Genomic DNA, 15481 nt, shown 5'->3' with positions numbered 1-15481 from the left:
CTATCTGCCAGCATGCAGAGTTAAAGTATGCAGCGCTCTACACGCCGGTGTTAGACGACAGCTATGCAGGTTGGCAGGCCGGCAAGGCGCAGAAGTCTCAGCTGGTGGTGGCTGGACACACGACTCCGACTAACCATGATTTGGGGTTGTTTTGGAGCAGGTTCACATAGAGACCAATGAGAACATGTTCATCAGCGAGTCTGTCAGCAACATCGAGGTTGTAGTGTAACCTGGAACAATGCAGGATTTCACATACATGAACAAAAAAAACACATTACATTACACAGGTTGACAACAGTGAGAGGGAAAGAAAGAAGTGGTGTTTGGGATAGGTGAGGAAAGAAACCAACACTGGCATCTATTATATAATGTAGAAAGTATATATTATTGGAATAAGATATACTTTAACCTTGTCGTCAACGACAACCAAAACGTTCCCTCCATGAATAATACATGCACAATATCCTAGGAGTGTACAACAAACTACAGGAGAATCAGTACTTCGTGTACACGTATGGGATCAGCTCCTGTTGTGCAGCCTGTGTGAACATGAGCCACGGCGCCATTTGCTCGGACATGCACAGCAAGAAAAACCAGTAAAAGGCCCATCAATCATCACATCAGCTGGGAGTTTTCACTAGTCTCAGTTCGAAATTATAAAAGGGTGCAGTGTTCCGCAAAGAAGCACCCCCCCCCCCTCCACCACCATTACATTAGCATCACATGCAGGTGCAGCTTCCCTGGCAAGAGGACCTCGAGGGCTTTGGCCAAAGAACTTTCCGTTTCCAAAACTTGACACACGCTGCAACGTCGGCAGGAAACCCAAACCATTTTATCGCAGTGTTTTCAAGTCACAAAGCTGACAATTTATTTATTCATTTGTGAAATCGCTGCAGCTTGACTATGGAGAAGACTGAGGCTAACCACTGAGAGACAGTTAATGAGAGACTGGAAGTTAGTTTCCACATCACGAAAGGCGCTGAGAAGCGCTGTGACAGGAACTCAACCTAGGGTCAGTAATCTCCATTATGCATGCTTCATCTAGCATCTTTGAAATCTCTCAAGCTACAAGGTTTGAGCATAACAATGCAACCCCTCCGTAAGCATCAGGTCAGGTAATATCCGGTAAACAGTGCCGCGGGGTTGCTGATGATCCATCTGTATGCATTAGTTTGCACATGCAGTTGTGCTGGGGGAGACTACTGTGTGTTATTCTAGGCACACCTATTTGACTTACCCCCTGCCTTTCAACAGATCTGGAGCCGCCCTAGTCAAGAGGTTTCTTAGTTCAGTGTCATTTTTCTTGGTGTAGGGTAAGCTATTTACAACCAGGCAAAAGAGACCATAAAGCAACAAACAAACAAAAACAATCTCACACACACACACACACACAGGGGTGGGAATTTTTTGGAATCTCACGATTTGATTTCGATTCTCGGGGTCACGATTCGAGTCCAAAATCGATTTTTCGATTCAAAAGGCTCCCCGATTCAAAATCGATTCTAGATTTGGTACATTGGGTGCTAATTTCAGGATCTACTCCAGTCCGCTCTGCGCCGAGAAAGGCGGTGTGGCAAATGGTGGCATGAAAGCAGACTAAAGTGTGTATAAGATTATGCAGTTTTTTCCATTTGAAACAGTTATATCAAAGGCAAACCTGACCTTTCTCAGTAAAACCGACGCGATGGTACGTATGTCCTACTTTGGCTCAACTGCCTGGATCACAAACCGGTCTTTCCGAATCAGGCGATGGATCTAGTTATTATTATTATAACCGGTTATTTTCTTGCCCGATGCGGGATTCGATACGAGGTGTACTGCACCACAAGGCGACATCACTAACCGCTCGGCTAAAGGGTCAGAACCGTTAGCTAGGGACTAACGTCCCTTATTAGTAGTTTACATTATTATTACTATTATTTTTATTTGCCCGTTCAGAATTGGCTGGTTGCTCGGTAAAGTGGTGCAGTGTGCGTTGGTTGTGTGTTGACGTCGCAGGAGGTCGTTGTTCCACTTCTTTCAACTCTGGGCGACAGCGTAATTCCTCTTCTTCCTCTTGGTGTTTATTGGCGGTTGGCAAACAACGAATTGGCGCATTACCGCCACCAGCTGGTACGGAGTGTGGCTCAGACTCTTATTTACGCTACCCCCCCCCCAAACACAAATCTTTAGTTACTGTAAGAAACTGAAACAAGATTTTATAAAACTCAGTTGAATTCTTCTGTAGATATCTACTAAATCGAACTGTGCTTTCATTTTCTTGATATTTTGAGTCCCATGCCTTCTTTCTGCCTCATATTTCTGACAATATATTGTGACGTGCATGGATAAAAAGTCACGCTGGCCGCTGGCTGGCAAATCTGATCTTACAGCCGAGCGGTTAACGATGTCTCCTGCAGTGCGGGCGATACGAGTTCGCGTCCTGGTCGCGGCAGTTCCTGTGGTTGCTTTGTCCCCCGAATTCGCTTCAATATCATAATAAAGAAGACCGAACATTTGAAGAGTTCCCGAAATACTTAACTTCCGTTTTGCAAATCTTGCATATTGAATGAGTCATGACGAGCCTGGACCGGCGGAATTTGTTGCTGCTCCGTGTTAAAGGCTACCAAGAGCTAACGCTAGCAGCGACTGACTTGCCGCCGCCATGTTTTCCCGCCAGCAGCGAGGAGGCTACTTAAGACCGAAAAGAAAAGGTTTTTAAAAATCGATTTTGGAATTTGTGAATCGATTCATAATCGTAGACGGTAAGAATTCTTACTTGTGTAACGATCACGAATGACTTGAGTCGCTAGCTCTTGGCTAACGGGTACGCACCCTTCAGTCGACTGGTTAACGTAGTCGCCTGTGGTGCGGGAGACCCGGGTTCGCGTCCCGGCTGCGGCGGTTCCCGGCTGCCCCTTTAAATTCGCTGAGTTGGTGTCAGAAGTGGGATGGTGAGGTCATGGGAGGCGTGAAGGAGTTGATATCCCTTACAAAAAAGTGTACTTGAAATTAATTTTATTAAGTAAAGTTCAAGTATATTTCCCACTAATATCAATGTACTAATAGTATACTTGTAAGTGTACTATTTCAATGCTTAAACTTTTCTGTGTACTTGTCAGTATAAGCAAAGTATACTTAAGTATAACTTTGTTTAGTATATCTCTGATAAGTACTTAAAAAGTAAACTGAAAGCATACTCTGATTTTTAGTTTTAAATAAGTATACTAATAGAACACTTGAATAAACTACTTTTTTGTATCGGATGCTCAAGCGTGGGGACGCTCTTCCCGAAGGGGGGGGGGTAGTGTAACGACCACGGATGACTAGACTCGCTAGCCCTTGACCAACGGGTCGGACCCTTTAGTCGACCGGTTGATGCAGGCGACTGTGGTGCGGGAGGTCCCGGCTGCCCCCTGAATTCGCTACACGTGAATCGATTCCCCCCCACCCCTAACACACACACACACACACACACACACACACACGCATACGGTAGCGCTCCTCAAATACACACACTGTAGAAAGTGAACATAGCAATATGAGTTAAAAAATGATCTCGGTGCATATAGCTGACAAGATGTGGGTGACAAAACGACTACAAGTCTCTTGGAAAATCCACCTCATTGCAGTATTTGCTACAGTCATCGTGCTCACTTTTTGGTGGAGTACGGGTTCCCTGACGTAGGCATGGAGTGGGAGAGGGCGTATTCACTGGTCATGTTCACCGGTCTAGGCGGCCTGTAAAGGAGACAAAGAGTGTTGTTTTTCTAAGGCTAACCTTTTTATTTTGAGGAGGAAGAAAACCCCTCTGGATAGACTCCATCTATGTTTTCTTTTTCCTCTCTCTCTCTCTCTCTCTCTCTCTCTCTCTCTCTCTCTCTCTCTCCTCTCTCTCTCTCTCTCTCTCTCTCTCACTCTCCTCCTCTCTCTCTCTCTCTCTCTCTCTCTCTCTCTCTCTCTCTCTCTCTCTCTCTCTCTCTCCTCTCTCTCTCTCTCTCTCTCTCTCTCTCTCTCTCTCTCTCTCTCTCTCTCTCTCTCTCTCTCTCTCTCTCTCTCTCGGCTCATTTGGTATATACAATTGGGACAGTTTTCTGCAGTGTTTCAGTATAAAACCAGTTAACAATGGCAGGTGAATGGATTGCCTGCTGAACCCAGAAGGACAGGATTACTAATGTAGGACACGCTTTACAACGGTGAGCCACAATGAACGGATTAGTCAACAATGTACAAGTAAAACTAAATGTCTTTGCTATCTATATAGTTTAAGATAGATCGAACTCGATTTGAATCACGGATAGGGTAGGGGACTCGAGGCGACTAAATCTAATGAAGTCTGCATACATACACATATATATATATATATATATATATATATATATATATATAGCATTGGCAGGCTGCATTCTGGAGAGTAACAGTAAGTAAAGCACACTTACCATGTGTCTCTATTATGCAGCAAGAAAAGAACAAAAAATAATAATTTATTATTGCCTTCCTTTACCCTGCATAGCCAAAATGAACCGCAGCAAATTTCAGTCTTTTCATGATGACAATGTTTTCTATGGCACCGATATTTCCCCAAACACCCATCAAGTCCTACAAGACAAGTTGGACAAATTTGACGTGGATTAAAAAAAAAACAACCTCAACCACCGCCACTCAGATGTGTCAAGGGCTCTGTCCGTCAGTTTTTAGTATGCAAATGTGTCTTCGGGCCAATTAAAAATAAAATATAAATGAAGCCAGAAGTGCAGTTATTTTGGCACCAGCGTCGACATGTTGTGCCAACTGCAGTCTGGGCCTTAGCAGAGAGCACCGGAGCGCTGCAAGTAATTTCTTTCTGTGGGCCTTTGTTTGATTATTCATTACAATCCCCAAATAAAGGAAATGGCAGTATTAGTGCTATAGATTGTGGTCATTCCTAAGGCTACAATTAAGCATCATTGATTGTGTGCAGAGCCAAATTGATAGGAATCACTTCAGACTTGCAGGCACCTACAAGACAATTACAAAACAGCAGATGAGAGCAATCAAAGTCATTACTTTCACGTACCTGAAATGGGGACTAGAAACTCTATAAAGTGAAATAAAAAGGAACTGAAGTGTAACTTCAGCGTTAGACTGCGTTTCAGCCAAAAAAGAAGAAGAAGAAAAAAATGAAGAGGGTGAACTTACACAATATGGGCTAGGTTGAGAGGTTTCTCCGGCATTTCACAAAGCATGGGGTGAAGAGGCTCTCTGCTGGATGCACAGCTCAGTGACTTGCTGAGTGCATGGGATAACTTCTTAGCAGGGGATTTCTGGAAGAGACGCACAAGCTAGGTGCCATTTACGAGGATGTAAAGTGTCACTACCCATAAAGCAGGGCACTCACAGTTATGCTCACAGTATGTATGAAATCGTTTCCCCGCTGCAAAAGGGCCACTATCCCAAACTGCAGTGAAATACTGCACACATTTAACGCCCCTGTGCTGCGGTGAAGCACGGCGGAAAATTCCTGCAAAGCATGCACGCGCAGAGAGCCGTGTGTGTGTGTGTGTGTGTGTGTGAGCTCTCTCTCTCTCTAGGTGCTTGTGCAACTGCCCTGATGCTTTGATTGACCAAAGTTCCCATTTATTATAAGACAAAATAAACCTAAATTACATGAATATTGGGTGTCAGTTAATTCATATTGTTCTGCACAAATTGTGAGCAAAAAAAAGAAAGAAAGAAAGAAAAGTAATTGAAGATACATTCCAGTCACGGAGGGCACATTTTTGAAAACTGCTGGTGGTGTGTCACATATATTGCAAGTTAAACGGCCTTGATTTACACTGACCCTGATCAGTGTGGACTACTGTAAAACTAAGCTGACGTGAGTTTGCTACTCCGCTACTTGTGAGTTGATGTTGTCGTCCTGCAGCGAGCTCGGGAAGCCCCCCATAAGTCCTTTCGGTTGGCTGACATCCGCTATCATTTTACAAACGCCTTGAGTGCATGAAGTCCAATAAAGAGGGAGTACAGAACAAAAGGAGAAGCTGAAGAGGTGGTTAAAGGAAGGCCAGTGTGCCCCAGGATGGAGACAGAGAGAGACAGGACGGAAGGTGTAAATAGAGATGGATGTTAGAGTACTACAGTCGATTTTTTTTTCAATCTAAATACTGATCCATCTAAGCAAACTTAACACACACACACACACACACACACTGATCAGCCAAAACATTAAAACCACCTGCCTAAAAACAGCTCTGACCTGTCGAAGCATGGACTCCACAAGATCTCAGAAGGTGTCCTGTGGTATCTGGCACCAAGACGTTAGCAGCAGATCCTGTAAGTCCTGTAAGTTGCGAGGTGGGACCTCCATGGATTGGACTTGTTTTTCCAGCACATCCCTCAGATGCTGGATCGGATTGAGATCTGGGGAACTTGGAGGCCAAGGCAACACCTTCAACTCTTTGTCATGTTCCTCAAACCATTCCTGAACAACTTCTGCAGTGTGGCAGGGCACAGTATCCTGCTGAAAGAGGCCGCTGCCATCAGGGAATACCCTTCCCATGAAGGGCTGGACCTGGTCTGCAATGATGTTTAGGTAGGTGGCGCATGTCAAAGGAACATCCACATGAATGCCAGGACCCAAGGTTTCCCAGCAGAACATAGCCCAGAGCATCACGCTGCCTCTGCCAGCTTGCCCTCTCCCCATAGTGCATCCTGGTGCCACCTCTTCCCCAGGTAAACGGCACACACACACCCGGCCATCCTCATGATGTAAAAGAAAACGCGATTCATCACACCAGACCACTTTCTTCCACTGCTCCATGGTCCAGTTCTGATGCTCACTTGACCATTCTAGGTGCTTTCGGTGGTGGACGGGTCATCATGGGCCTGCTGACCGGTCTGCAGCTACACAACCCCATCCATACACAGCAAGCTGTGAAGCACTGTGTGTTCTGACACCTGTCTATCATAGCCAGCATTAACCTTTTCAGCAGTTTGAGCTACAGCAGCTCTTCTGTGGGTTGTAAGGAGATAATCACTGTTATTCCCTCCACCTGTCAGAGGTTTTCATGTTTTGGCTGATCAGTGTTTACTATATGTACAATATATCATGTATAGATCACGTACACCTGTATATCGTATAATATATACATGTCAGAAGGGGTCAGAAAGGTTGCCAAAGGTTGGGTGTCAACAACAGTTTTTCTATTTTGGTGTGCCCTTATTTATGAGTCCCCCCCCCTCCCAAAAAAAAGAAAGACGGTTGCTGCAAGGCCCTACTGCAATGAGTGGCCCTGTGAGGTTCCCCCCATCCCCCTCCCTCCCTTCCCACTCCCCCCCTCCTTCGCTTACCCATGACGTATACTCCTTCATTTGGTGCTGGTTACTATGGCAACCACTGGCATGCCCCCTCCAGAAGCAGTCCTGACAGAGCTGGTAATTATGACATTGCTGGCAGCGGTAGCGGAAGCCCATCATACTCTCAGTACGGCAGTGAGAGCACTCGACCGGGTGAAAGACTGCAGGGAGGAGGGGAGGGGTCAAACACGCACGCACGCACACACCACACACACATACACATACACATACACACACACATACACACACACACACACAGCAAGAGAGACAGAGAAAGAGAGCGGGTTGTAAACACAAACGGCGATTTTGCAGATCGCAGTTTGATTGGCTGGGGTACTGTGTCAGTCTGGCAGCGGTCGCTTTTATGTGCAGAACAGCACATGAAGCAGTGAGACAGAGCAAGCAGTGTACCCCCCTCTCTGTGACACAGGCTAATTTTGCCCACACGGAGGTGGCTATCGATCATACACACACACACACACACACACACACACACACACACACACACACACACACACACACACACACACACACACACACACACACACATCTTATGGATGTGAGCAGCATTGGTCCATATGACGGTGATGTTTGTGTCTGTGTGTGAGGGTGCATATGAGTTTGTCTAAGCATGTGCATGTAGTGACTAAATACGATGCTACAGGGCCAAATTTCACATGCTGCCAGCCCACTCTGTTTCTCATATGTAAATATGCTCGGGTTACTTACCGTTTTCCACATTGGCGAGCCGATGCATCAGTGGTAACCAAACCAGACACTGAGGAGGAGGGTCTGACATCAGTGTGTCCAGGAATGTGTTGAGGGACACCTTCTTCTAACAACCGGTACATAGGAGGGTTAAGATTGATGGGGAAAGGGGGGGGGGGGGGACAAAAAAAAGAAAGTTCCTGAACAGTTTATGACCAATTCAAATGCCTACAATAATCACAGACACCGCTTCTGGTGTGGGAAGATGGCGGCGCGAATTCGCGTTTGCAGCGGCCTCACTTAGTACTAGTGTGGGAAGATGGCCGCGTGGCCTTACATTTGTGGCGGCCTCACCCAGTACTGTCCATGCGTGTCTTTGTCCACGTCTGCATCTAAGTTTGTCTTTGTTTGATGGCTGGAAGAGCTGGCGCTGGATCGGCTGGGAGAGCCTGGTCTGCTGTGTCCTTTGGACCGCGGCCCTGCCTGGAGCTGCACCCGAAGGGGAAACACTGTGGGCAGTCTGACAGGACGTGGAAGCGGGGCAGGCTAAGCTAACTGCTAGCCCACGCAGACCGGCAGTTCCGATAACACAGAGGGCGGTCTGGCGGCGGCCTCGCCTAGCCTAGCCTTGACTGTGTTTTTTAGTGTCGTCATGTGGAGTGCGGGGAGGTGTGTCGGGGGTGTCTGGCTGGGACAGCTGGCGTCGGATTGGCTGGGAGAGCTTGGTCTGCTGCGTCCGGTAGGCCCAAGGACCACAGCCCTGGCTGGAGCTGCACCCGAGGTGTTTTTTTTTAAATATATATATACATATATATATATATATATATATATACATATATATATATATACATATATATATATATATATATATATATATATATATATATATATATATATATATATATATATATATTTTGGATATATGTGTTCTTGTAGTTTGGATATATGTGTTCTTGTAGTTTTTGTAGTTTGGATATATGTGTTCTTGTAGTTTTTGTAGTTTGGATATATGTGTTCTTGTAGTTCTTGTAGTTTGGATATATGTGTTCTTGTAGTTCTTGTAGTTTGGATATATGTGTTCTTGTAGTTTGGATATATGTGTTCTTGTAGTTTGGATATATGTGGATTGTAGTTCTTGTAGTTTGGATATATGTGTTCTTGTAGTTTTTGTAGTTTGGATATATGTGTTCTTGTAGTTTTTGTAGTTTGGATATATGTGTTCTTGTAGTTCTTGTAGTTTGGATATATGTGTTCTTGTAGTTCTTGTAGTTTGGATATATGTGTTCTTGTACTTTAGACATATGTGTTCTTGCAGTTTTTGTAGTTTGGATATATGTGTTCTTGTAGTTTGGATATATGTGGATTGTAGTTCTTGTAGTTTGGATATATGTGTTCTTGTAGTTTTTGTAGTTTGGATATGTGATTTTGTTTTTGTGTTGCACTGCTGTGGGCTGGGGGAAATGATATTTCATTTCATTTCATGTGCACGGATGCAGGAAATGGAATGGCAAATAGATATTCCTGATTCCTGAGAAGTACTTCGCAAGTATTTCAACTTGTTTTTTTTAATTTGTTCAAAACATGCATGGTGGATTATCACCTGTTGGGTAAAGCAGGCTCGTGCAGCTTGATCACTGTAGCCAAATGAAGGTCCCTCAAAGACAGCCATGGGCAGTTTGAGAACTTCCCTCAGAAACTGGTCAAACTGCGAGTACACCATCATTCCAGCCGAATCTGATATCTGTGAAAAAATATCTTGACAAAATAGGGGCAGGGTGGGGGTGGGGTGGGGGGGCATTACAATTTTATTAAACCAATCGTCGGATGACAGTTAATTGCCTCCAATGTCACCACCATAGTCAACCGATTACAGCATTACACAATGCAATCATCCGACTTATTTACGAAAACAAATGGAAGTAACGTTGTTATTCAAATCAATTATGAGAGTACACACGAGCAACATAGCCCCGCGTTCTTCCCTTCACAAGCCACTGCTGCTGCTCCAACAGATTTAGTAGATTATGTAATAACCCCTCTCCTTCAGATTATGAATAATGACTTCTCCCAGCCATGAAGAGCCAAAGCAGGGCTATTTTCCGAGGAACAATAGACTAAAGCAGACAAAGATCTCAAACGATAGCAACTCTAATGAGCTTGTAGGAGACTCTGTAGTACATTTCAGTCCTGATTGCAGGAGCATTATTAAGGCAAATGATTGATTCATCACTGGTGATATTGGGCAATTTGAGTGATTTTCTTTTTTCATTTATTTTATTTTCATAACCGAGAGGTTTGCGGCGTTGCTTACATCTTAATTTGTCCAATATTTTCCCTCCGCACAGGCTCGCAAGCGCCGTCTTCACAACAAAGACCGACATCTTTCCGTGGCCTTCCCTGAAAAAAAGAGCAAGCAGCCTTTCGCACTACAGCCACAGATTCCTCAACCCACATTTGTGCAATTTTTATAGACAGCATGAAATCAAATATTCATTTTACCCCTTTATTCTCCCCAATTGCACCTGGCCAATTACCCCACTCTTCCGAGCCGTCCCGGTCGCTGCTCCACCCCCTCTGCCGATCCGGGGAGGGCTGCAGACTACCACATGCCTCCTCTGATACATGTGGAGTCGCCAGCCGCTTCTTTTCACCTGACAGTGAGGAGTTTCACCAGGGGGACGTAGCACGTGGGAGGATCACGCTATCCCCCTTCCCCCCCAAACACATGCCCCGACCGACCAAAGGAGGCGCTAGTGCAGCGACCAGGACACATACCTACATCTGGCTTCCCACCCGCAGACACGGCCAATTGTGTCTGTAGGGGCGCCCGACCAAGCTGGAGGTAACACGGGGATTCGAACCGACGATCCCTGTGTTGGTAGGCAACGGAACAGACCGCTATGCTACCCAGACATGAATTCAGATATTTCTACATCTGGCTACATGGGTTACCTTCAACCTTCAAGCTTCATATCAGTGATCATAATTCTCAAAGACATTCACTGCGACATCAGCTTGGCTTGGTACGGTTGCTAAAAATATGCACTCGTCACAAGTTCTGTGTGAGCCACATTCAGCCCAGCAGATCTGCGTTTTCACCATACCTTACCGCTGCAGACTGAACGCAGCAGCATCATCATCTCACATCAAAACCTCGCAGAGGAAAAGTGCATCGGCTAGAGACAGTCACCAAACACCACGTGACGCTGTACTCACGGGTCATAGGCTGCCAGCAGGAAGTTGAGCAGCAGGCTGATGGAGTGCTCCACGTTGATCTGGTGAGTGGTGGGCATGCGCTTGTTCAGCTGGTAGAAGATGGTGGAGAGTATCGCCCTCCAGGCGGGCCACAGTGAACTCAGTGCTGAGGTCCATGGCGTTGAGGCCGTTCTCACGGAAAGCCTCGATGACATTCCAAATGTCAACCAAATGTACTGGGGGGGGGGGGGGTTGGGGAGCATGGTTATTGCAATAGGGCAGGTTTTGTATGCCCTGCAGTGTCCAAAAAAATACAAAAAACAAAATTTTCGTCATACTCACAGTTGCATTTCTTCTGCACAAATCTGAGTTTGCAAGCTGTTCTGTATGTTGAAAGTCTTATGGAGTCCAACTCTTGAGCCCCTGTGAAGTTATTGTTTTTGTGCAACACTCAGGTTACAGTTGACATGGAAACAGTCATTGACAGACACTATTGGACAGTATGCAGAGGTTAAGTTCAGAGGTTAGGAGGATCTACATGCAGCATGCAGGCTACACAGTGAGAGAGCATAGGGTCAACGTGGATGCCTATCTGTTCCTATTCAGGGTTTCAGCTAAACTTGGTGGACATCGGTGGTGCCATTTCATCTTGGGTTCAAAAATACTTGTCCATTTTAAAGGCAATACAGGCTCGTACAGACCACACGGAAACGTTTCCCCGTCATTCAAGGCTCTGGGCACTTACTCATTTCAACAAAGAGTTGTCTTCTATCTGCCATGGTGTCACCACTCTGCTGGCAGTCTTCGATTATTCTGGTCAGGAGGAGAGAGAGCAACGTCAGAGTCTATTCGCCCCATATTTTTTATTTTTTTGGTGGTCAGTTTCAGTTAAAGCATTGAACAAACACTGTATATGTTCTGCCTAATCCCAGATAGCATCCGAATGTGGGCCACTTCAGGCAGTGATGCAGCACTGATGGCCTTCTTCTGGCCCTGACAAAATGGATGTGAGCCTGAAGTGGCCCACATGTATAACAGCAAATATGGCCCAAATATGCCAAATCAAATGTGGGCCTTTTTTGGCAAAGATGTGGTGCTCTGGGCAACATGTAATGTGGATGTGACCCTGAAGTGGCCCGTGCGGTAAATGGTGAATATGGCCCAAATATCACAAAACAAATATGGGCCGCCTTTGGCAAATATGTGGCACATGCGGCATTGCTATGGCTTGGTTCTGGCCCAGATCTGGCAAACAGGAAGTGGGCCGGACGAAAGTGTCGGGTGTGGGACAGGTCTGGGCCACAGCAATTTCGCTACCTGGGTTGTTTTGTACCACGGCGCTGGGTGGTAATTTCATTAGCAAAAGAGAGCATCTCCCGCCGCCATGCTGCAATGTGCTGCAGCCCAGTGACACCGGCCACCACAAACCTTATCACGTGTTTTTAGTGTACACTCACACCGTGGACTGCACAGCTTCCTTGACAGTAGATTTGCAAATCTAGTGCCAGGATCGACTTGGGCCCATGAGAATTGCGAGGAAGCAAAGAAAAGAAAAAAAAACTTGAGTAGGAAAAAGGACAAGTCTTTCAAAGGGACAAAGAGAGAATGCTCATACCATGCCTCAATGCACACTGTCTAAGGCAATCTAATACACCTAGTCATGTGGTTTGTTGCCATAGTAGCAAAGGCCCCCCTCAACACACACACATACACACACACACATGCATGCACGTGCAAGCGCACGTGCACACACACGTGCACGCACACAAAATCACAAAAAGTTGTTCACCAAGCACAAGTAAATAAGTAAATATATTTTTCCATGAGTCAAGACAATGTGGAATTATAAACCGGAACCCAGTGCAACTGTTAAGACTGGTGGCACCGAAGCGGTCTCTCTGCCGGACAGTTACAGTGGCCTCGTTTGCATTTCAGACTACTCCAGCACAGATTCCCCGAAGTAAACCCTGAACTCGTCTAATACACAGTGGTAGATTAAGATATCTTGTTACCGAAACTGCTGCAGAAATAAAATCTGGAGCAATTATCAGGGTCGGGGAGCTGAATGCATGATTTGCCCTGGTGCACGTAGAGTCGGGCAGCGGACAATAACCGGCCGCTCTTTTGACCCCCCCCCCCCCCCCCCCCGTCCTCCCTCGGTCCTTAAGGTGGTCAGCTGGGGCAACATGCAATTTCCAGTTCAAGTAGGGGAAGATGAAGCCGCATACACAAACTGAAGTTGTGCGTTTCAGTGTCGTAGTTGTACAACAGAGACAGGAAAAAAGAAAAAAAATAGTTTTTACTATAAGCTAATAAGTAACGGCCTCCCATCGCGACAGGGCAGGACAGGATTTCCACACAAAACTCTGTGACCGAGGTGTGTCCTCCACTTGCAAGGTAAGAGTAGAAAAGCCGATTGATTTTTTTGGAGTTCGGTTCAGCCAAGGTGAGTGTTTATCAGCTCTGATGCAAACAAGGAATGCAACGGCAATACACATTCACCATAAATGCAATAAAACAAAACACATGTACACACGTATGTACACAAATGATAAATATCTAATGTCAGTCTGCTGACAGGAGCTGGTACAAGTCTGCAGCCTGTGTACTGTTGCATGCTCAAGAGGTCTGCAGCCTGTGTACTGTTGCATGCTCAAGAAGTCTGCAGCCTGTGTACTGTTGCATGCTCAAGAAGTCTGCAGCCTGTGTATTGTTGCATGCTCAAGAAGTCTGCAGCCTGTTCAGCGTTTGTTAAACTGTCCAAATTCAGAGGTGCACAAGTGAACACTGTTTAACTCATTAACACCGACGTTCCCTACACATCACAAGTAGACACAACCTGCGTGACCCCCCCGTCGCCCGTTCTGTTGCCAGCTATTCTCTCCAGTCAAGGAAAGATGGGGGGGGGGGGGGGAAGAAAAACAAATTGCTAGTCTACAAAATGAACAAGATGATGGACGTACCCTTGTGAGAGCACCATGGCTGCACTCCCGTCACTTCTCTGACCGTTCGTTAAAAAGACATGTCCGTCTTAACACACACACACACACACACACACACACAACAATCTTTTGAACCGGAGAGCAGAACAACAGAAGCGGTCCGGGTGGACAGGTCCGGCTGATCATCTGAAATCAGAAACGGTCTGCCAGAACACGGCCTGCGCTCGCGACTCTATCTTTAACTACAAATGAGAAGGCGCCACATTCTTGCACAGCTTTACCGGCTCTCCGGTTGCAGCCCCCCTCTCACCCCTCTCACCCGGCGTGGGCCCAGCGAGCCTTAACTCCCGGCCCGGCACCAGAAAGGCAACCCGCCCGCAGAAAGATGATAAACCGTAAACACTGCGGATGACGGCCTGCGAAAGCGGGCCGAGTCTCGCAGTTATGACTCACCGTGTCAGCAACTGCAGGGAGAGGGACCTCCGCGGCCCAGACATGAAGCTGCATTTCAGGCCTTATTAGTCAGTTATTTATATTAGGGCTCTATTTTTGCAACGGCCCAGGAAAACACCGGAGTTGGTCTTTTCAGCGTTTATATCCCCCCCCTCCGGCTGAGCTATTTTCGTCAGGCTTTGGCCCAGCATCTCCAAAATGTGAACTCTCTCGTTCAAGTTGTGCTCGGCGTTTTGCTGCAGGACACCAACAAGCTGGGCAAGCTGGGCCCGGTACAGTATCCCGCAGCTGTCGCCGTGCTTGCAGCCACTGACTGGCCGGAGGTATTTTTACACGGGGGGAGACTATAAATGACACCGGCATCGGATTTCCAGCCACTGACAGGAATAAAAAAACCAAAAACTGTCAATGAATCAAAGTGTGCTTTGAGACAGAGCCAGTGAAAACGTCCCTCTCGGTGCGTGGTATAGTAAAATAGCGACACACAACAGTTGTGTCTCGCTGGCCGGTACCAGACACTGACGTCTGGGGGAGGGGGAGGGGGAGGGGGGGCCCTCCGCTTACTGTCGCTCAATGACCATCACCATGGTTTCGGCTCCAAAATGCCAAAAACTTTGGACCCCCTGATGTTTATTTGTGTGTCTGGCGACACGTCTACGGCCGCCTCGGGCTCTGACGCCGGTTGTACCACACTCCTCGGTGGAGGACACGGACTTCTCTCCGGCGATATTCACATAAACCGTTCAAACACACCATGGACGCCAATGTGCAACCTGCAATTCAGTAACCCATCAGAACCCGGCACCCCCCCCCCTCCCAAAAAAAAAAAAGCCAAAAAATTTTTTTTGGATTCTGGATGGAGCACGTCG

General features: G+C 46.5%; 1 protein-coding gene across 1 annotated transcript in view; it reads right to left on the bottom strand.

Annotated features, from left to right (window-relative positions):
- dtna (dystrobrevin, alpha) overlaps positions 1 to 15481 on the bottom strand; it is a 31867-nt gene that overhangs the window by 15736 nt on the left and 650 nt on the right. Inside the window, 12 exon segments of the mRNA XM_056292524.1 lie at positions 135 to 230; positions 1238 to 1267; positions 3637 to 3720; positions 5158 to 5282; positions 7309 to 7475; positions 8044 to 8149; positions 9623 to 9777; positions 10334 to 10419; positions 11239 to 11354; positions 11356 to 11453; positions 11560 to 11640; positions 11963 to 12030. Of these exon segments, the coding sequence (XP_056148499.1) occupies positions 135 to 230; positions 1238 to 1267; positions 3637 to 3720; positions 5158 to 5282; positions 7309 to 7475; positions 8044 to 8149; positions 9623 to 9777; positions 10334 to 10419; positions 11239 to 11354; positions 11356 to 11453; positions 11560 to 11640; positions 11963 to 11996 (1178 nt within the window). The 5' untranslated portion in view covers positions 11997 to 12030.

Source organism: Lampris incognitus, chromosome 14, assembly GCF_029633865.1.
Source record: "Lampris incognitus isolate fLamInc1 chromosome 14, fLamInc1.hap2, whole genome shotgun sequence".
Taxonomy (NCBI): domain Eukaryota; kingdom Metazoa; phylum Chordata; class Actinopteri; order Lampriformes; family Lampridae; genus Lampris; species Lampris incognitus.
Note: the sequence above shows the minus strand (reverse complement) of the source record. Positions and strands in the feature narration are given on the sequence as shown.